This window comes from Pongo abelii, chromosome 13, assembly GCF_028885655.2.
Source record: "Pongo abelii isolate AG06213 chromosome 13, NHGRI_mPonAbe1-v2.0_pri, whole genome shotgun sequence".
NCBI lineage: Eukaryota > Metazoa > Chordata > Mammalia > Primates > Hominidae > Pongo > Pongo abelii.
In genome coordinates this window covers 121,926,373-121,949,453 of record NC_071998.2, presented here as the reverse complement: position 1 = coordinate 121,949,453, position 23,081 = coordinate 121,926,373, and the positions used below count along the sequence as shown (strand labels likewise).

The following is a 23,081-nucleotide window of genomic DNA, read 5'->3' as shown; positions in this document are numbered from 1 at the left end:
GGGGAGGGAAAAGAAGGCTGGGAGAAGAAACTGAGATTGGTAATCTGGTAGCAGAATGTTGCAAGGATGAGAAAGGTGAAGTATACATGAACCAATAGCCAAGCCCTTGTTTTGTAAGGTGTTTTATCATCCTTTTAACACTAAGGATTTTTGAATCATCAAACCCACCTGGTTTAAACTGAATCCTCACACCAGCATCATTCTGGATCTTTTTGATCATTTCCCCGTTTCTTCCTATTACAATCCCCACAGCAAACCTAGGCACAGATACCTAGGCACAGAGAAACCAAACCACATCAGAACTTTTCACAAACCTGTCTTTTTAAAGGGCACCTTTTTTTTTTCTTTTTGAGTCTGAGTCTCGCTCTGTTGCCCAGGCTGGAGTGCAGTGGCACAATCTCAGCTCACTGCAGCCTCCGCCTCCCGGGTTCCAATGATTCTCCCACCTCAGCCTCCGAGTAGCTGAGAAAACAGGCGCAGGCAACTATGCTCGGCGAATTTTTGTATTTTTAGCAGAGATGGGGTTTCACCTTGTTGGCCAGGCTGGTCTTGAACTCCTGACCTCAGGTGATCCGCCCACCTCGGCCTCCCAAAGGGCTGGGATTACAGGTGTGAGCCACTGTGTCTGGCCAGGACACTTTTTTTTTTCTTGGAGATGATTTGTGGAGTCTTGCTCTGTTGCCCAGCCTGCAGTGGCACGATCTTGGCTCACTGCAACCTCCACCCCCGGGGTTCAAGCAGTTCTTCCTGCCTCAGCCTCCTGAGTAGCTAGGATTACAGGCATCCGCCACCATGCCCAGCTTATTTTTGTATTTTTTAGTAGAGATGGGGTTTCACCATGTTTGCCAGGCTGGTCTTGAATTCCTGACCTCAAGTGATCTGCCTGTCTTAGCCTCCCAAAGTGCTGGGATTACAGGCACGAGCCACCACGTCCGGCCCAGGAAACTTTGTTTTAACACGTAACTTAGTTTTTTGTTTTTTTGTGTTTTTTTTGAGACGGAGTCTCGCTCTGTCTCCCAGGCTGGAATGCAGTGGCGCGATCTCAGCTCACTGCAAGCTCCGACTCCTGGGTTCACGCCATTCTCCCGCCTCAGCCTCCCGAGTAGCTGGGACTGCAGGGGCCCGCCACCATGCCTGGCTAATTTTTTTATTTTTAGTAGAGACGGGGTTTCACTGTGTTAGCCAGGATGGTCTCAATCTCCTGACCTCGTGATCCACCCGCCTCGGCCTCCCAAAGTGCTGGGATTACAGGCGTGAGCCACCACGCCTGGCCGCAACTTAGTTTTTATTATAGTGCATTCCTGGAAATGATATAATAAAGGACATTTTTCCCTTTTAGGAATAATATTGTGGTTGAACTGCATTCTTTTTTTTTTCCTTTTTTCTTTTTTTCTGAGATGGAGTCGCCCAGCTCTGTCACCCAGGCTGGAGTGCAGTGGCGCCATCTACGCTCACCGCAAGCACCGCCTCCCAGGTTCACGCCATTCTCCTGCCTCAGCCTCCCGAGTAGCTGGGACTACAGGCGCGCGTCACCACACCCAGCTAATTTTTGTATTTTTAGTAGAGACAGGGTTTCACCACATTGGCCAGGCTGGTCTCGAACTCCTGACCTTGTGATCCACCTGCCTCTGCCTCCCAAAGTGCTGGGATTACAGGCATGAGCCACCACGCCTGGCCTGAACTGCATTCTTAACTGTTAAATGCATCCAATTTGAGATTTGATCAAAATGGTTATAAAAATGAATAAGCCTTATAGATAAAAGATGAAAAATAGTAATTTTGCCTTCCAATAAACACACCATACACACTGTTACCCAGGCTGGACTTGTTACCCAGGCTGGATTACAGTGGCGTAACTGTAGCGCACTACAGCCTCGATCTCCTGGGAGGAGTAAGCCTCCCTCCTTAGCCTCTAGAACAGCTGGGACTATAGCAGTGTGCCACACTGGGCTAATTAAAAATTTTTTTTTTGTTGTTTTGGTAGAGGTGGTGTCTGGCTATATTGCCCAGACAGATCTCAACCTCCTGGCCTCAAGTAGTACTCCTGCCTAAGCCTCTCAAACCACTGGGATTACAGGCGTGAACCACCATGCGTAGCCCTAGTGGTACTTTAAAATGTATTTTTTTCCTTCATTTTTCTTTTATTGTGGCTAAAATATACATAATATTTATCATTTAACCACCTGTAAGTACACAATTCAATGACATTACATACATCCACAATGTTGTATAACCATCACCACCATCCATATCCAAAACATTTCATCATCCCCAACAACTCTGTATCCATTAAACAACGACTCCTCCTTCCCCCAGCATCCGACAGCTTCTACTACTTTCTGCCTCTGCATCTGCCTCTTCTAGGTGCCTCAGATAAGTGGAATCGTACAATATCTGTTCTGTATCTGTCTTATTGCACTAAGCATACTGTTTGTAAGGTTCATCCATGTTGTCGCATACAACAAAATTTCATTCTCTAGGATAGATTCTGACCCCATTGCAACCTCATCAATAAATACAGGCTGCCGAGTTTGATAGAATCATGAGATACATCACCAAGAAAACCTGAACTTTGGTTTTTACCTGGGCAACTGGTTAACCTCTAAAGCAAAGCTTCACAACCAAGCGAAACGGCCCCATGGCCTGAAGTGCAGCAGCTCCCCTCACTGCAGGCTCTGCTGCTCCCGCCCACCCTCACACCCACCCTAAGAAGCCAGAGAATTCTTAAGGTTTTGAGACAAAAGTTAACTAACTTGCTCAGGGTCAAAGAGCTAACAAAAGTGTGACCTACAACTTTAGTCCTCATCTCATTTGCCTACTAACCTGTAATTTAAGCATACCTCTATACTGCCTCCTCCCATTCGAGAGTTGAAATCACCACGTACACCCCGAAAGTCAGCTTGGTCTTTTTCTCGGATAATCTCTAGTACCATTTCTCTTGCTTGCTGCATAAACACAAACAAAAAGCATTATGAGAAAAAATTCCTGAAAAAAGATACATCACCAGGTGAAATTTCAAGATCAAACCCTCTTAACTTGGGTTTAAAGGCACTCAGCTGTAGGACAATTCACTTATTGCTTATGGGACATGTAGGGGATGTGTGTATCGTATCTTAAGTGATGTGTTCTTTCCACTGCCCAAATGTCCACACAGGCAAGGGTCCACCTTCTATAAAAAGCCTCAGTTGGGTGAGCACATCTGCGTGTGGTCAGAAATGGATTCCTATCACCCCTAGGTGTTTTTAAATTTTTAAATCTTTTTCTTTCGGATCAATGAAGTGGATTGACCTAGGTGTTTCTTGATGCCATTTCTTTCTAGCAGGAAGGGGTGTCTAAGAGCGCCCACTGAAGGCAGGTCCATGAGACAGAGAACTTTGCCCAGGCTTTACAACACAGAGGCACTCCAGTAAGTTAAAAAGAAAAGGCTGAAAGCCAAATACATTGCTTGAAACAAACAACAACAACGACAAAAAAAGGGCAAGCCTATCTTATTTCTATAACCTACTCGTGAGACTTCCTTGTGGACGTCACTATATCCCAGGCAGATTCAAGTGTCCTTCTCCCCAAAACACACACTTGGCAAGTCTATCGCTGCATGTTGGCCAACCCGTGCCAATACCAGCCACACAGGAATCTGCGCTAAAGACCTACTGTACCTTACAACTCAAGGGAATGTGAGAACTGTGTCTAGGAAGAAACAAAACAAACCCGTCAGCAATTTAAATCTTAGGACAATCTTAGGACATTTGGAGAAATCTGGACATGTACTGGATACCAGATAATGTTTCAGAAGTACAGTTTTCTTAGGCCTGGTTATTCTTAGGAGACACATGCTTAAGGATTTAGGGGTAGTGTTATAACATCTGCCACTTCAATGGTAAAGAAACACACACACATACACACACATATAGCAAAATGTTAGGCAGGTTGAAGAGATATATAGGTGCCCTAAGTACAGCAGGCTCCATCTCCTAAATGAAAAAAAAAAAATGAAATACACAGTTTTAAAATTTAAAAATCACTAAAACCCGTTAAGTTAAAATTATTTTCCTGCAAATTTATGGGACATTAATGATGTATTCTTTGCTTGGGGTTTTTCCCTACAAAAGACACCATCAAAGGCTGTGACAGAAAAAGAAGGCCTCTGAGGGAGGGCAGCCAAGAGGCAGGCACTCTGTGGCCCCCCCCCACAGGCCTGGATCCAACACCATCACAGTACTGGAGCCCACGGCCGGACGCTGAGCAGGGTGGGGAAAGGCGAGAGGCAATCTGGTTCCTTAAATGCCCAACTGTTCACACTGAGAGAAGGCTGGGAGCTCTGGAGGAGGCAGCGTGTGGGGACTCTGGCCCAATGGAAGTGAACGACCGTATCACTGACTGGAGGAGTCCCCAGGCAGAACCATGCCCACCACTGCCCTCACTCCTGTTCTAAAACTGTTATTGTACAGGTGTGCCTTGACCAGCTTAGCTGAAGGATAGGGTTCAGAATTGGTGGCAATATTTTGCCAGGGACTGGAAACTTTCACTGATCAAAACCCAGTGCTCCCAGAGAAGACCCATTCTTGATGGTGGCCTGGCTCACCAAGGAGCATCACCCCGGAGCTACTCTGAATGTGGCAATGCCAAGACAGGCTGCAGGTGGCAGAAAAAAGTACATCTGTGTTTCACTGAGGACAGACAAAAACCCTACACCCTCCGCCCACTTGAATTCCTGCTACTAGCAAGAGTTGGAAGGACAGAACTACCCCAGGGGATAGAAAACCAAGTCCCTTACTGCTTCCAGCCAGCGGGGCTGTCCCGCCTGGCAGCTCGGGGCGCAGGACTCTTGCTCGAGGGTGCCCAGGCACTTGGGTGGCTCTGGTGCTCACCCTGTGCTCACCTCCAACCTTAGCTGAAGGGCTTGCAAAATAAATCCAGAAGAGAACAAGCAAGTAAACGCCAAGCAGAGCCTGCATCTCAGCTGACCCCAGGTCAGCAAATCAAAACTGCACCTGGAAGGATGACGTGGGGGAAACAAAACAAAAAACCAACTGTCCCTGAGCCGTGCCATCAGCAAAAGCTCGGAAATGTTCTGCACACGCACAGTCCAAAACAGTCACCACCAGCCTCAGGTGTTACTGGGCATTTGAGATATGGCCAGTATAAATGAGGAGCTCAGTTTTTATTTAATTTGAGTGAATTTAAATAGCCACAAGTAGCTAAGGACTCTGGTTTTGTGCAGCACAAACCTAGATTCTTTCCATCACCAAACTTTGTTAAGGAGAACAGTTTACCTTCAATAACAGAGCAGCCAGTTTCATAATTCCTTGAGGAAGATAAAAGCTCTAGGGTACCACCAAGTGATAGCCCCACAGCAGGACTCACCTACCCATGGCTCTTTCCTACCTGTACTTTAAATGCATCTCCAGTGATACGAAGAGGCTTGTCTGCTCCCGTGGGCAATGGGCCATCCTGGATCATGACCATCTTCACCCCTGTCCGCTCCTGTGGGGAACACACACCGGCACAGCCCTCATGAATAATGCAGGGAAGCACAAAATCGGACCCAGTCACACCCACAATAAGTCCACATCCCACCTACCACCAGGGACTGCCTTCCAACCTGGGCCATGAAGCTGGCTTCTGTGACAGCAGACATATAGGTCGGGTAAGACCATGTCCAAATGCGAGATGTAAAACCATCTCCTAAAATGATTCCGGTCCCTGGAGCATCTAAGCACTAAGGAGCTACTTTTACTGAATGCCAGGCACTTGGCACACACTCCATTTATGTGATTAGAACTTCTGCGGAACTGACAGTCAAGTCCTGCCATCTTTCTACTTTAGCACATACGGCCCTAGGTCTAGAGCTAATGAGTGGGGGACCAAAACTGGGAGGCTGGGATCCCAAATGATAAACTCCCTGAGTCTACATTAGGACACCATCCTTACAACCAGGACCCAAGGACCGGGTTATGAGATGGCACGCAAGGGAAGCCACAATCCTTTACTCGCAACTGCAAAATCCCTTTTCTGAAAGAAAGTTTACTTATAATTCATTTGGCAGCAAAACTGAACTCATGTCAGTGTATTTTTTGCCTTTTCCTGAGTGTGAGTATTATTCTATTTAGCTACAGAAATATGCATTTGATTTCAGGGTACAACCCCAGAACTTGCTGGGAGTGTCAAATTCTGAAACCTGTTTGGTCCCGAGAGTCTCAGATGAGGGATTCTGGCACTAACATCAGCTAATGCTCATGGAACATTCACTCAGTAACAGGCTCTTATATAAAAAGAAAAGAACGGCTATTATTTTAGCTCCATCACAACAGTGAAGCCTGCACTTGCCCCTTTTGACACACAAAGACCCTGAACCTTCAAAAAGTAAATGAACACATTTAAGATCAATCAATTAGTGAGGAAGAATGCTGGGTCAGAGCCTCTGACTCCAAATACTGCACTTTTATCTGAGATGCTGTCCTATGATGATAAAAGCAGCCCTCACAGAGCTCACTGCCAAAAAGGCTGCTCAAAGTTCACAGGGGCCCCTGATAGGGCACACCTGCCCCAGTACTTGGCATCATATTTGGCATCAGGCGTGGCCGTGGTGTATGTTCAGAAGCTGTCTGTCAAATGGAGGAAGGAAGCCTCAGCACAATGCTGCGCAAAGGCAGCCCAGCCAGGGAATGCCAGCCGTGAGCAGATCTCCTGGGCCAGGAAGCTGAAGACCTGCTGCGAGCGGCCGCTGTGCTCCGTGCTCCGGGCTCACACACCTGCAACTGCTTGATTGTTTCCCCTCCTCTGCCGATGACCAGACCCACTTTAGATGCGGGAATGAGAATCTCCTGGATTGTGCTGTTGCTGTCTATGTCATTATGAAAGCCAGGTCCATTTCGACAGCGGTCCACAATCTGTCCCAGGAGCCGTTTGGCTTGTCTTTGGGAGGGAAAAGAACCACAAGAGAACCAGCATTAAATGGAGGCTCTAAGTGTGCAAGACAGGGAAATAGCACTGAGGGAAAAACCTGCGGGAGTCAGGGCAGCCCTCCATCCAGCTCCAGCTCCTGCCCCCACAACCCGGAGGTCTCTCTGCCATCTGCCACGCTACCGGGCTGGAATTTAAAAGCAACACACACCACAGTACCAACGCTGCGACACAGAGCCTTGCCTCCCCTTTCAAGCCTGCCCTCTGCTCATGCTTGTGTCTCCACAAAGGTGTCGTCTCCTATTAGGATGCCGGCTGCTCTGGAGGCAGAGACCATCTTTCATCCCTTCACATCTCTCTGTTCCCCCATCCAGCATGACCCTTCTCACAGAGTATACTCAATATACATTTGTTAAATAAATGCAGGCAGGAGAGAGCGCCAGCAATGAGAAAGATGGGAAGAAAGCAAGCAAGGATTAGTACTCACTGTCTGAACTCCCATACTCCACGCTGCTTCTTCATAACCAACAACACTGCTCTATGACTTTTAAGCTAAGGCTATGAATCCCAGTTTGGTTCCAAGAGGTGGGAAAGGGGGAGGCGGTGCTGGATGCAGCTGTGCACTCACAGACACCTGCTTTGGGCTTTCCATGGCAGCCAAGTTGGGACCCTGCGTGTCACGTGTCCTGCTATTTGTGTTGATTTCTTGGGCAGCGGGGGAGGGCAACTGCAATGTTGTGACAGCACAGCCCAGACCACCAAAGTCATCTGCTGTGCCAATTTCCTTTTCTGCACCAGAATTTCTCCTGGTTGTTATTTCTCGTATTGATTCTCTAAATTGCCACACACAATCTGCTTTTTGGTTTCTCTAATGGAGAAGAATTCAGCTACTAAACAGGCTGGCTGTGCTGCTCATTGAAGACAATGAAATTTGTTTCCTCCTAAAGTTATAATCCCACTGCCTCTGCTCCTTGGGTAGACAGGAAGCAGGAATGGTTAGAAGAGTAGGAAGAAAGAAGAGAAAGGCAGGAAATAGATGTTGCCTTTTGTAGTCTTGAGCCTTTGTGTACAGAATCAGCTTTGTGTATCTTCCCAGTTACAGCAGCTTTTTAATATTTTGCTTGTGTACTAGATTAACCTGTGTTGGAAGAAAAATGCTTTGACTCCAGCAAACCATCCAGCTTGCCCTGTAATGCACACCTGCCAGCGATATTTATTATGGTTCACTGCTTGCAATGTGATGGCAGAACAAGAGAATTTAAGCTCATCTAGACTCCCTGAGAAATGGAAACAATAAAACAACCCTACCTATTGAGTCAGATATAATCTTAGCACCCTTGTCCCCAAATGCAGAACTGCTCCGTAGATTGAAGGACAGCGAGCAGGCTCTAAGTCAGTATGTTTCCCTTTCCCAGGAGATTCTTGGATTTATGACACCTGCACCTGGTATAAGGTTCTGAGTATGTGAGTAACAGGGTAGGAAAGCAATGTTAGTCTTAAGGCTGTTGCAAGGGCGCCAAAAGTCAAGACATCCTCTGGCCAGTCCGTACGGCCCTCTGAGTAGAGCAAAGGTCACGAAGAGTTGATTCATTTGGTTCACAAATATCAGAAGGGTAACGGGATCAGCCTCCAGCCAAAAGACCTGGTACCAGGATTCTCAGTGGCTCACCAAGTGACTGGCTTACTAATCCAGACCTGCTCAGGTAAAGGAGGTGTTAACAAGGAAGAAGTAAGTTGATTAGAGCATTCAGGTGGGGTGAATGTACACTCCTGAGACCCTGGTTTGAAGTAGATGTTATGACAGCTGTGGGGTTTAGAACAAAGGTGATATCTCGTGTATTTAAGGTAACAAAAACCCCTGGCACAGTAACCTCCCAGATTTTTTTCCTGTGGAATTATCTACCTGTGTGGCCAGACTGCAGCACAGACTCACAGTGTTCAGTAACAGTGTTGCCCTTCCATTTCTCCCCATTTGGGGAAGGAGGAAGAAGAGTGAAAGAAAAAGTAAATAAAATAAACTTACTCAATACTTTCTGGGGTTCCGGTAAGTACACAGGGCCTCTCTGGAATCCCAGAACTCTCTATAAGAAGAATCAAGAAGATGAGGGGTGTTGGTGGGCACCGGGCACATGCACCTCTGCCTCTGTAAGGCTCTCTCTAGGGCTGCTTCCTACGCCAGCCCCGCAGAGGCCCAGGCTCCCAGAAAAAGACAGTTTGCTTCCACTTGTGGACAGAACATGAAGCTGGTAGCTCCACCCTAGATTCTCGAAGTAGAAACAAGTCCCACAGGGGAAGCTAGAAGGACATGACAGAGGTCTGTGAGTTGGTCCTGATTACCCATCTCAGCTTCACTTCTGACCCACTCACATGCTAGTAATTGTTTCAGTCACTTTATCGTGCTATTCCTCAGTTTCTCCATTTGTAGTTTAATGGTCATTTGTCTGCACACGGCAAATAAGCTAGTACTCTAGGAAGGAACTTCATGACATGCACATCAGGACCATACCACTTATTGCATGAATGTCCCAAGAGATCAGTGACATCTATGTGGAACTGGGCCATTTAGAGAAACACATTACTTTCTAACACCACACGTGATGCCTCATTTTGTTCCTAAAAAAATTTGCTTCTTAAAATCCTTCCTCAAAAAAATGAAAGAGAAATAGCTAACAGGAGTTACTGCCTTCAAGACACTGTAATAAGTATCTTTTAAAAGGACAAACATTTTTCTAGTCAAATGTCCTTCAAACCCCTTCCTTTGCAATGGAAAGAGGTCAAGCTCAAATTAGATGACAAAACCATAAATAAAAAATTGTTCTTCACTCCATCTCTCTCCATGTTGCATGGTCAAAAGGGACCCAGCTAGGAAAGGTCATAAGACATGTTCAGTGAGTGCTAATTCAGCCAGGACCCCCAGCTATCCTCTTCCCACAAAGGGAAGGGACAGTCTCATCCACGGGAGCCTCCCCTGATGCACGCAGTCAAGGAGTGACCCCAAAGCCATAGGATTCCTACAGGCCCCACTATGCCACTATGTCTGGCATAACATTCTGGTGCAGAAAACATAGGTCCTAGAGTGGCAGGTGTTTGGGAAGGGGCCATGTCTGGCCACAGAGCTGAGGGAGGGTTTACCCCAGAAGCCAGATAGGAGGCCTTATCTCCGGGCCCACCTTTGCTCTGATCCTTCTGGTTCTCATTTAGGAGTCCAACTCCCAAAGTGCAAGGAAAACACCAATCGCATATACTTACCCAAGCAACAAGCAAAGTACTGAATCTGGAAAGTTTTGCAAAATACTGATTTCTATAAAATTGATATCTATTTTTAAAAAGCCCTTACCTGAAGCAATCTGAATTTTGCAACCAGATTCTGCTTGAATCCGTGAAATCTGCTCACCTCCCCTGCCGATAACTGAAACAAATTGAACAGGGTCAGAATACACGCCCCTATTCCATATTTCACTATGCATGAATGACTGAATTAATTCCACAAACTGTGACCCTTGGCTCACAATACTACACATCGAGTTGGCCCCCGTGAGCGCATCTCCACTCTTTGGGCATGATGGCAGCAGAAAGCCCGTGTGAAACAGCCTACAGGCAGAGGGGATTCGAGCTGAGGTGAGGAGAGGTGGGGAAGGGGGGGACATCCACGGCCCAGTGCTCTGGTTTCTCCCTCAGCCTGAAGAGACCTGCAGCATTTCAGAGCTGTGGGGAATGGCATGTGCAAAGCATTCTACTACAGTTGATACTCACAAGAGAGATTAAAACAAAAAGAACATCCTGGCAAAGCAGCTCAGAAAAAAAGAGAGAGAAAAAGAAGAGACAGGAATCAGGGAAAAAGTAGACAACATGGATACTTACTAAATCCAACCATTTTGTCAGGCACTTTGAATTCTTCCGTTATTACCGTCCTAAAAACAAAGAACATTTTGGAAAAAATACAGAATACAGACTCTTGCAGCCATTTTAGGTCCCCAAACTGCCCATACTGGCAATGTTGCAAGATAAAAGCTTAAAATACATCAGGCCAATTTGGCCAACAAATCCACCACCATCTACAAAGAGTGTCACATAGTGAACCCTCTGGTCAATCACTCCTCCCAAAGATCTAAGCCTTTCATCTCCTTGTGTCAGAGGAAGAAACCTCCGGGTTTTCATGAAACCATCACCTCCTCTAACAGCTGCCTTTTCTTCATACAGCACCTCTCAGTGTTGCCTCATTCTGCCTGGTTAGTTGCTCTCTAACCAACGGGTCATCAATCCCAGGTCACTGAAAGGTCCTCTGGGGTTTTGGGAGATGTTTAGACTTCTATTGTGGAGTCCTTTCTAGATGAAGAGATATCCAACTTTTCTTCAACATTCCTTGTTTCCCAATCTTTTTATTGTTTTCTGGCCTCCCTTCTAATTTATGGATGTTTTTTACGGTGAGACGCCCCAAATGGAACCAGTATCTGATGGAGGCGTAATCAGTGTTGACCAGAACAGAATAATTACCTCACTTACTCTGCAAGGTACTTCTGTTAAATGCTATCCCATCCATTATATGCCTTTTTTTTTTTTTTTTTTTAAACTACTACTGCACTGGCTTTTTTCAATAAACCTTCAAATCTGCCATACAGTGTATTGTGGACAATGTCCAATTTGCCCAACACCCCAGAAAGCAATTAAATCTCAACATTTACCTTGGGAGGATGCTAAATGCAAGTAGTTAAAAAAAAAAAAAAAAAAGGCAAGCATTTTTAAACATCTCTCACACAGCTGGATTTTTACCCATCACAGAAAGGACTGAATAAATGCATATTTTTAGGGAAAGTGCATCATTTAAAAGAAATGCAATAGCATAAATAGCACTTGCCACTGTATCATTTTCATGGGAACAGTCTTCTCCCTCCCTCCTTGAGGGAGTTTACACCCTCAAGCTTATGAACAAGACGGGATTCTCTCCACCTCTTGGGATATATGTGTTCTCCCCAAATCAGGCAATTCATTCCCAGCTTCCTAATCAGTAACACCATGGATGTGAATGCCAAGCCCTGATGTCCCAACGCGTCCTGCAGCAGAAACCAGGTCCCTGTCAGGATGTGCTTCCTGACCCTGTTATGAGGGATGACAGGGCTCTGGTACGTGTGGCCAGGAGGCTGCTGCTCACACCATGTGTAGCATGATCTGTCTATTCTGTCTACTCTCAGAAAATATTACCTGGGAATTGACTAGAGGGGCTTCAACACTACTGCAATACAAAACGTCACGAAGCCCAGGCAGCCCTTGGCCCTAAGGAACAACTTTAGCCAACTCTGAGGAAGAAACATTCCAAGACGAACTGCTCTGGGTTTCCAGGAAGAAAACATTCTAATCTAAATGCAAGGCTGAAACTTGTCCAAGGTACAAAATATAAACACCTTGGAAAAGAAAATCCTGACTAGTTATGGCTTTATAGGAAAGTCAGCATTTGATACTAATGATCATCTCATTTAAATTTTTCAATTCATCAACAAACAAAACAAAACAAACAAAGAAACAATAATAACAACAACAAAAAAACCTGGGATAAAACTTTTGTTTAACTGATGACTGGTGATTTCTAGAAACTTCCAAAATCTAGGCAGAATACAAGATGACAGAATTGTTTTGCTGATAGAAGCTTAAGGATATGTTACAGCAACAGATACATAGCACAAAATTCATCCTTCCAGAAGAGAAACTGTGGCAGTTTCTTGTATATTTTTTCCTGTTTGAAGGGTGATACACTATGACCACACATACCCCATCTTACGATTGGCCTTTGTAAAACTCAGGGCTCTTTCTGTATCTCTCTAAATCCTCTATGTTTGACAGAAGGCTATGAGGGGACACAGAAACAGAGAATGAGCTGGGCTGAGGCTCTCTGGCAAGTCCCTACCACTTTGGAAGGATGGAACTCTGGCTTCTGGCCTCCTTGCCACGCACTAGCCACCCGCCCATACTCCCTGGGCACCCAAAGCATTCTCTTGTGAGTGTCTGACCCTCACACTTCGAGGTGTCTCTTCTCAGGTGAAGGGGCTGAGGATTAATAAAATACTGGCAACACCACAAAATCAGGTGGGAAAATCTCATTCTCTCCTTTTAAATTAAATGTACATTGGTAGAAAGAGCAACTCCAATCTTCTACAAGTATTTTAAGTTACTGCAATAATGGCTGATTGTATTAGTTTATCCCTGAGCTGACACTATCTTGGAAATGGCTAGCAAAAAACTCGAGTCTTAAAGAAGCCTAACCCATGCTTTTTCACACTCTCAACCTCTGACTTTCTAGCACTCTAGTACAGATGGTGGATCAATAAACAATTAGAAATGATCAATAAATAATAAAACGTAACCCACTGCTTACCTTTGATGTACCAAGGCCCCTAACTGGTTACCTACTGTGGCAAAGAGAAAGAGAAAAAAAAAATCAAAGCATTAGCACGGATAAACTAACTTCATCCTTACCATTCTTACCATTTCGGGGGCGGGGGGAAGAAAGGCAGAAAGAAAGCAAACAGTAATTTAGGCTCAGTGGCTGAAATGAATGCGTTATATGATATGAAACAGGAGGGGACATCTTGATCAACACAGTCTGTAACCCAGTGTCCAGCTGAACACAGGATAAGAAATTGATCTGTGTGTCCACATGCTGTGAGGCCTGGGAGAAAATCCTGCTAGCCTAAATCCCTCTAACTTCCTACCTCCCTCCTGCTCTGGATCCAAACTCAATGTAAAGATGGAAAGAGATCCTTCTTTCTCTTTTAAAAACAAATGAGAAGATTTACCCTCCTTGGATGCATTGTTAAGGACTGCTCCACAGCAGCTGTAGTCATGAGGAACATGCACATATGCTCCTCCCGGCCACGGGGGAGGAGACGCCCCCTGGTGCCCCCCTCCCCGGCCCCCCCACCCCCAAAAGCATAAGCATCTGAAGGAGAGGATCCGGCCTCCTCCCTCCACAGGCCTCGTCACGGACCCACCAGAGCAGTCCATGTGCAGCGGACACTAAGAATGAGCAACTGCCTTTCAAGCCCATTTCACAGAGACAACAGTGCCAAACAGCCTCTTATTATTAAAACCAAGTCTGTAATCACATTCCCACAAAACCACTTTAGCTACGCTTTTTGTTCCAGTTTCTCCTCTTTCAGCTATTGATGAGTGTCTCCTTCACCAGCCATCAGCAAAAATGATTCTGTAGTGTTTCTCTTTTGGAAAATGCAGCTCAGGAAACACAGTCAGCAGACAATGAAAAAGTACAAATCCTAAACATATCACAAAGAACCAAATGCACCTTACAAGATGCTAAAAAGGGCATTCAGAAATATGTCTTTGGGGAAAGTTATTCTAAGGACATGAGCTAAGTCGGAAAGGATCGATTACACCCACTTGAGGACAGAGAATGAAATGGTTTGACAACTGAACTCCATCTGAATCAGAACAGGGAGCCAACTGCTCTGCTTGTGCTCAAACTCACTGCTGTCATTCTCCGACTGGACAGTAAAGAGACAAAGGAAAAAAAGCAGACCATGACATTTAAAAACAAGAAAAAGCAAAGCAAAACAATGCTAGCAAAAAGTAAAAGAAGCTACTGAGTCAATACCATATTTCTTCTGGATCAATAACAAGATAATGGTCTACAGCCAAAATATTGACACTAGACACTATTAATCTGCTTATCTCAGGGATAAGAGAATTGTTTTTTATTGACTCTTAAAATTTTCTCTTTGCCTATCTGTTTGAATATAACAAACATTCTTGCTTGGAACAGGAAGTGTTCACAATTCCCATTTTGCATGAAAACTGGACAACCACCAGGTCAGGAAAGGAATCCTCACCACAGACTCAGCCCCTGAATAATGTTGGGGCTGAGACATTCCTGAGGGAGGTACGGTGGCCACGTAGGGCAGTGGGGAGGAAAAGAAACACACCAAAGGAGAATGTCAACGACAGAGTACCTGTGAGCTTGGTTAGCTGTTCCTATTTATGGGTCAAGCTCAGCTTCCCTGATTGCTATCAGAATTCCCCTCTTAGTGGGTAAAGAATCTACTGAAGCCAGAAGAACTAAAATGTCTTGAAATGATAAGAACACAGAGGAGAGGTGCTCAGCATTCCTCAGCTGGGGGAATAAGGCCGCACCGTGGGTTCTGGTCCACTGCGTTGTTTGGTAAAGGATGTCAAAGGGCCGATGTTCTTCAGAAATTTCTGTCTCAGCCAGAAAAGCCACAGAAACAAAGGGCAGTGCTACCATAAAGAACTTCCTGAGATTCACAAGAATATTCAGAGGACTCCTGTTCAAAAGCCGTTTGAAATTTTGTGCTCATCACAAAAATGGCAATTCCTTTTTGTTGGCAAAGTATGTGTTATAGGTGCCACGCACATGACACCATTCCTGCCAGCCACAGTGCAGGCACTCATAATGACCAGAGATGAAAATGTTCACACTATCATCCCACAGATAGATGGGCTGCTGAGAGCCGCATCACTGAGAGGAAATCAGGTTCAAGTCCAGAGTCAACTCCGAGCTGGCAGATGCTTAGGAAGGATAAATCATCTCCCTCCTCCATGCAAATGCTGGAGTCCACCCAAGGCTGAAACATGTGATTGCAGTTTCATTCCCTTCGGAACGTTCCCATTTGCTGCCTAAAAATGAAAACCAGCAGTTAGATCAGGGGCACTGGGTACTCATATGGACAACTTCTATGTCCAACTCCAGGAACAGGAACCTCTCCTCAGTCTTCGCAATGAGGAGGGGTCACACTAAGGAGGCAGATGGGAACACCTATCATGTTCAATTGAATGGAACTACACTCATTTTCCTGTAAAAAAGGAAACATGACGGGTAAAATCAGTCCTGTTTCCACTAATGGTGTGTGCTGGTTGACAATGCATCTTCTTGCTTCCAAAGGTCCCCTTGGAGCAATTCCAGCACATACAGGTGTAGTTCTCATTTCCCTTGTGCACTACATAATACGAACTGCCTGGGCTGTGAGTCATCCTACAATATCATAAATTCTTTCTGAAGAGTAATACTCTGCCAATTTTAATAATAATCTTAAAAAAAAAAGGAGGTCAGGTCAGGTGCTGTCACTCATGGCTGTAATCCCAGCACTTTGGGAGGCCAAGGCAGGCAGATAACTTGAGGCCAGGAGTTCGAGACCTGCCTGGCCAACATGGCAAAACCCTGTCTCTAGTAAAAAAAAAATACAAAAATTAGCTGGGTGTGGTGGTGCACATCTGTAATCCCAGCTACTCGGGAGGCTGATGCATAATGAACCAGGGAGGTGGAAGTTGCAGAGAGCTGGGATCGTGTCATTGCACTCCAGCCTGGGTGACAGAGCAAAACTATCTCAAAAATCAATCAAACAATAACACAAAAAAAGGTGATCAGACACATTTTTCCCTATTAGTGAAGAAAAAAAAGATTTCATTTTTTTTTCCTCCTCCGAAAGGAACAAAACAGCACTGGGAAATACATGCAACTTTGCAATACGCATCAGCTTTTTTTTTTTTTTTTTTCCTGAGACAGAGTCTCGCTCTTGTTGCCCAGGCTGGAGTGCAAAGGCGCGATCTCGGCTTACCACAACCTCTGCCTCCTGGGTTCAAGCGATTCTCCTGCCTCAGCTTCCCGAGTAGCTGGGATTACAGGCATGCGCCACTACGCCCGGCTAATTTTGTATTTTCAGTAGAGAGGGGATTTCTCCATGTTGGTCAGGCTGGTCTCGAACTCCCGACCTCAGGTGATCCGCCCGCTTTGGCCTCCCAAAGTGCTGGGATTACAGGTGTGAGCCACCGCGCCCTGCCATATCAGCTTTAATAGTTACACCCCCACTCCCACCCCAGCACAAGGAACAAAAATGCCAATTCCTCCTTCACGACAGCACAGCCAGCACAGGCTGGCACTCACACGGAACCACTGGCCAGAGGCAGGTGAGTGAGTCTGTTGGGGGTGGGGTGGGGGGAGAGGAATACCAGTTTTTATAACTGCAAAAACAAATAACCCAAATCTTTCTTTTTAGATTCTGAAAACAATCCTCCCTCCTCTGCCTCTTCTTTGGATTTGCAGTCTCCTCTGACTGACCAATGGCTTTCCACGCCCCAGCTCAGGTCAGTAACACACACTTAGCAGTGAGGATTCAGGGTGTTTTTAGAAAGCTTTTCCCCCAAGGGACACTACAAAGGCTTCCTGTGTTCTAGGCAGCAACTCTTGCTTCAGGGCCACAAAACGCTGATATGCTGAGTTCAGCTGAAAGTCCTTTGGCAAGCATAATTTATTAATTTTGCAAATTATTTTTTAAAAAGTGAAAGTAAATTCAAGTTTATCTCAATAATGTCACTCTTTGTTGTTGTTGTTTGAGACAGAGTCTCGCTCTGTCTCCCAGGCTGGAGTGGAGTGGCGTGATCTTGGCTCACTGCAACCTCCGCCTCCCGGGTTCGTGCGATTCTCCTGCTTCAGCCTACCAAGTAGCCAGGATTACAGGTGTGTGTCACCATGCCTGGCTAATTTTTGTACTTTTAAGAGACGGGGTTTCACCATGTTGGCCAGGCTCATCTCAAACTCCTGACATCAGGTGATCCGCCTGCCTCAGCCTCCCAAAGTGCTGGGATCACAGGTGTGAGCCACCGTGCCCAGCCAATCACGTCACTCTTACTTGTAGTTTACTATAAGCTTCTGTGAGTGGAAAGACCACCACCCCCAGCCACACTAGGTGCTTTCCTGGGCACCTCATCTGCGTGAACCCACTTGGTCCTACGAGAACCCACCTTTGAGGCAGCTACTGTCACTGCCATTCCCATCTTACTGAAGAGGAAGGTGCGATCACACCGCACCCAAGCCCTCAGAGTGGCATGCAGGGCGAGGGGCCTGTGCCCATGCAAACTCTGTACCCATTCATCTTCCCCTGTCCTTTAATTTTGTGGGTTTCAACACTTATCACTGTTTAATTTTGTGCTATTAACTCTCTTGATCATTCTTCATCTCACAAGTCAGTGCCTTCCAGGTGCTGAGCACTGTGACAGGACCTGAGGATACAACAGTCAACAAAGCCACCTTTGCCCTCAGGGAGCTTAGAGTCTAGCATGGAAGGCAGAAGGCAACAGATGAGGGGGCCTACCCTAGCCTCCAGGGACGTGTTGGGCCCTGCACCTTCTCCTCAAGAGCCTAAGAGGAAAAAGAATTCTATGATAGTATATTCATAGCCCTAAGTTTTACTTTCATTTACGCCAGTGTCATAAAATCAATATAGGCGGTCACAACCAGCTTTATTAAAAAAAAAAAAGAAATAGAAAACAGAATGTACCATATATAATAATGTATTTCATAAAACTTTCATTTCAGTCACATATGTGTTTTAATATGTCTGTACTAACTAGTTCTGATGGAAACAGTTTTTCTCATATTGGGAGTGGTATTTCTTTTTTTTGTTTGTTTGAGACAGAGTATTGCTCTGTCGCCAGGCTGGAGTGCAATGGCACGATCTCGGCTCACTGCAATCTCCACCTCCTGGGTTCAAGCGATTCCCCTGCCTCAGCCTCCCGAGTAGCTGGGACTAAAGGCACGCACCACCATGCCCAGCTAATTTTTTGTATTTTAGTAGAGACGAGGTTTCACCTTGTTGGCCAGGATGGTTTCAATCTCCTGACCTCGTGATCCACCTGCCTTGGCCTCCCAAAGGGGATTACAGGCATGAGCAACCGTGCCAGGCCCAGGAGTAGTATTTCTTAAAGCTTGAAAATAACATGATATAACCCTCATGATAATCTGATGAGGCAGGTATCATCAGGTCCACTGTACAGATGACGAAACATAGGCTCAGAGACGTTAAGGAACTTGCCCAGGGTCAAACAGCTAACAACTAGCAAAGCTGGGATTCACACCTTGATCTATCAGACTCTGAAGTCCACATGTTTAAGTACCACACTATTATGGCACATGAGACAGAGACCCAGGTTCAACCTCCCTTCTGTCACTTACCATGTATCTATCTGGCCTTGGGCAAACCACTTACTTCTTTAGACACTGGTTTCCTTATCTACAACAATAAGGAGTTTAAGCTTCAGGTTCCCTTCTAGTTGTGATCTTAGGCGACCCCCTCTCCTCCGACTCAATCCCTAACCACTGGCAACCACTAATCTGTTCTCCCTTCCCAAAAGGTTACATAAAGGGGATCATGCAGTATGTAGTTTTTTGGGATTGGTTTCTGGCACTCGGCATCATTCCCTGGAGATTCATCCAAGCTGCTGGATGTACTCAGCATTTGTTCCGTTTTACCACTGAGTAATATTCCACGGTATGGCTGTATCGCAGCAGAACCATTCGTCAGTTGAAGGACACGTGGGCTGTTTTCAGTTTGGGACTATTATGAATAAAGCTGCTATGTGAACAGGCTCTTGTGTGAACATTTTCATTTCTCGGGGATAAATGCCCAACAGTGCAATTGTGGATTGTGCATAAGTGCATGTTTAGTTTTGTAACACTCCAAAACTGTATTCGAGAGAGGTTGTACCATCAAGTTGAATTCTGGAAACCTATGACTCCTCTTTTAATTTGGCAACTACTTTTCTTCCCTATTAACAGCTGCGAAGAATGTAACAGGCATTGTACATGAGCTTGAGTTATATTTTTGTCACAACATTGATGCTGCAGGTTTAGCTCATTCATTTTTGTGGAAAATGTCTACTATTTTACCTAGCTGGCTAAGCCAACTGTCCACCAACCAGTCACATGATACTTTGCCAAGGGAAAAAATCTCACTGCCTTTTTCCAACTTACACATATGTATGTACCCATGTGACTATCAACTCACTTCTGAATTATAATCCTAAAATGCATAGATGGGTGAAGGGAGGGAGGAAGAAACAAATGCAGGTGGCTGAGGTTGGGGGGTAGGGCACAGAGCCTTTGCCAGGAGTTGTCAACTGCATAAAATCAGACCCTGTCTCCTTCACTATTTGTTTTTTTCTGGAGACAGAGTCTTGCTCTGTCGCCCAAGCTGGAGTGCAGTGACGCGATCTCGGCTCACTGCAACCTCCCGGGTTCAGGCCATTCTCCCACCTCAGCCTCCCGAAGAGCTGGGGCTACAGGTGCACGCCACCACATCCAGCTAATTTTTGTATTTTTAGTAGAGACTGGGTTTCACCATGTTGGCCAGGCTGGTCTTGAACTCCTGACCTCAGGTGATCCTCCCGCTTCGGCCTCCCAAAGTGCTGGGATTACAGGCGTGAGCCACCATGCCCAGCCTCCCTTCACTATCTCTTACCAAGGCTCTACCCTTTGTTACCTTGGGATTCTCCATTCAGAATTCTTGCCTGGCCCCACTGCTTGGGGATTTTTCCACCCCCGGTGACTGCCCACTGCACACTAAAAGCGGCGAATGGGAGAAGGGGCGTGGCAGGAAGGGCATAACCTTCCAGGGCAGATGTGACTCTCAGAAAGGCCCATTTTAGGGAAGAGGGCAGACAGGAGGTAAGGAGCTGAAAAAGGAACCTGGGAAGCCTGCCCATGTCCACCCGCCCCTGGAAAGCCTTCATCTGCCCTTGATGATGACTGCCCAACCACATCGCAGCCTCACTTTACCTCTTCCCTCTTCACAAAAGGCAAACCTTCCTCCTAACCCCTCCTACTCTCAGGAACTAGGTTTTGGTCTTGGCTTTTCATCCCTCCAGTATCTGTCATCATCCCCCATTCAGGGAAAGTATCAACACCTCTGAGATTCACTTTCCTCTTTCCAGAGTGGAGACTGGTGCCTGCAGCACCTGCCTGGGGTGCAGGTCACAGGCAGGGGTCCGGGCATCATGGCTCTCACCACCCGCTAGCACTTGTAGCTCCTATCTCCTGTCTCTCCTTGAGGTCTGGGATTTTCAAATGTCTTTTCCCCCTCATTCCTTTTTTTTCCTCCTTCCTGTCCTCCTTTTCTGTCCTTGCCCTATGCCATAAGTACTGAAACAAAGCTTGGAAAGGATCATAGAAATAGTCTATTTCACTCTTCCTGCAAATAATTCATTTGACAGTACGCCCAAGAATTCGTCCTTTACCCCGTAAGAATACAGCAGTTCCCCCTCATCCATGAGGGATACGTTCCAAGACCCCTGGTAGGTGGCTGCAGCCATGGAGAGTACCGAACCCTGTATACACGACATTTTTTCCTATACATTGGTGAGTGGGTAGTGTATACAGTGTGGATACACATGCTACTCAGAATGGTGTACAATTTAAAAATTAGGAATTGGCTGGGTGCGGTGGCTCACGCCTGTAATCCCAGCCCTCTGGGAGGCCGAGGCAGGTGGATCACGAGGTCAGGAGTTCAAGACCAGCCTTGCCAACATGGGGAAAGCCCATCTCTATTAAAAATACAAAAATTAGCTAGTTGTGGTGGCACACGCCTGTAATCCCAGCTAATTGGGAGGCTGAGGCAGGAGAATCACTTGAACCTGGGAGGCAGAGGTTGCAGTGAGCCAAGATCGTGCCACTACACTCCAGCCTAGGTGACAGAGCAAGAATCCGTCTCAAAAAAAAAAAATTAGGAATTATTTCTAGAATTTTCCATTTAATAATTTCGGCAGTGGTTGACCGTGGGTAACTGAAACCATGGAAAACGAAGTCATGAATAAATGGGGAACAACTGTATTATCAAAATTAGAAAGTATGGTATATAAAAGGTGCTGTTCTTCAGCAGGTCACGAAGTAAAAAGAATAAAAAGGAAAAAAAAAGGTGCTACATAAATAGCACAGATGAGTCTTTGAGTGAAGAGGCAGGCATAGTTTCAAAGCCCCTTGCGTGGCCTTCCCCCTGCCACCCCAGCGGTGAGGACAGTGCTGTACTCTCCTGAAGTCCTGGTTTTGGTGCCACCCACTACACAGAACGCAGGGGGAGGATGACGCCTGCTTAGTTCAACTAAAAAAGCTCCTTAAAACGCTCCTGAGGAAGAAAACTGGAAAGGCTTCGATCTTTGATCAGGAGAGATACAGAGGGGCAAATGGGAAGTGACTTCTCTGTCTGTCCATCAGCTCTGGGCAAACATGAGAAAGCACTTGTTTCAGGTGGTCAGGGCAGTTGGACAGTGAACCATGAGACGGGAGACTTGTTTAAAGAAACTGGGGGAGGGGTACTCTCTATACACTTCCCTAACTAAAGATGAAGAAAATGTTTTCATCAACTGATGAGGCTGATTTTAGTTGAGGGCTGGCAAATTAAGCTTGAGGGCCAGCTGCCTGTTTCAGTGAAATATCTTACTGGCTCACAGCCATGCTCTTTGTTTATATAGATGCTACCGCTGTTTTTGAACTCCAATAGCATAGCTTAGTAGGTGGGATACATAGCCTGCAAGCTTAAATTTATTTTCGTTTGTTCTGAGATCACTATGTTGCCCAAGCTGAGTGCAGTGGTGCGATCACTGCTTACTGTGGTCTTGACCTCCCAGGCTCAGGCAATCCTCCCACCTCAGCCTCCTGAGTAGCTGGGGCTGCAGGCATGCACCACCACACCCAGCTAATCTTTTTTCATTTTTTTGTAGAGATGGGGTCTTGCTATATTGCCCAGGCTGGTCTCAAACTCCTGGACGCGAGCAATCCTCCCACCTCGGCCTCCCAAAGTGCTGGGATTATAGGCATAAGCTACCATACCTGGCCCCTAAAATGCTTACTATCAGGTCCTTTATAAAAAAGCTTGTTGCCAGGTGCAGTGCAGTCCCAGCTACCCAGGAGGCTGAGGTGGGAGGATCACCTGAGCCTGGGGGGTAGAGGCTGCAGTGAACCATGAATGCCCCACTGCACTACAGCCTCAGCTGGACCCTGTCTTTTAAAAGACCCTGTCTTTAAAAAAGAAGAAAGAAAAGCTTGCCAACCTCTAATTTAGATTACATTTAAATTTGCACTTCTAAATCACTTAGCTAATACTATTGTCTTAAATTTGGAACTTACTTTTCCCAAAATTTAAAAATGCTAATCGTAGGAAACACGGGAGAACTTGAGCATGAAGAGTCCACGGGAAATGAAGCCAGTCTCTATGGCCACATCACGTAGGCTCTGCTAGGAGAGGTGCATAGTGGGACCCAGTAACCGCAGAAGGAAGGATTGGATGTTGTCTGCCCTGAGCAGAGGGCAAATACACTGCTTTAGAAATTCAGAGAAGGGTATGACTTAATATTCCCTGGTCAGGTGGGTGTGTGAAAAAGGGAAA

At 45.9% G+C, this 23,081-nt stretch overlaps 1 protein-coding gene across 5 annotated transcripts in view; it reads right to left on the bottom strand.

Annotated features, from left to right (window-relative positions):
• FUBP3 (far upstream element binding protein 3) overlaps positions 1-23,081 on the bottom strand; it is a 59,019-nt gene that overhangs the window by 15,426 nt on the left and 20,512 nt on the right. For 3 of the 5 annotated variants that reach the window (XM_009244964.4, XM_002820305.5, XM_063714095.1), the window contains 8 exons: positions 13,271-13,304; positions 10,765-10,814; positions 10,241-10,312; positions 8,927-8,984; positions 6,753-6,915; positions 5,386-5,484; positions 2,841-2,945; positions 169-271 (listed from right to left, as the gene is read on the bottom strand). In XM_009244964.4, the coding sequence (XP_009243239.1) occupies positions 169-271; positions 2,841-2,945; positions 5,386-5,484; positions 6,753-6,915; positions 8,927-8,984; positions 10,241-10,312; positions 10,765-10,814; positions 13,271-13,304 (684 nt within the window). The remainder of the gene's footprint in view (positions 1-168; positions 272-2,840; positions 2,946-5,385; positions 5,485-6,752; positions 6,916-8,926; positions 8,985-10,240; positions 10,313-10,764; positions 10,815-13,270; positions 13,305-23,081) is intronic. The other 2 variants (XM_009244963.3, XM_063714094.1) reach the window with 1 other exon arrangement.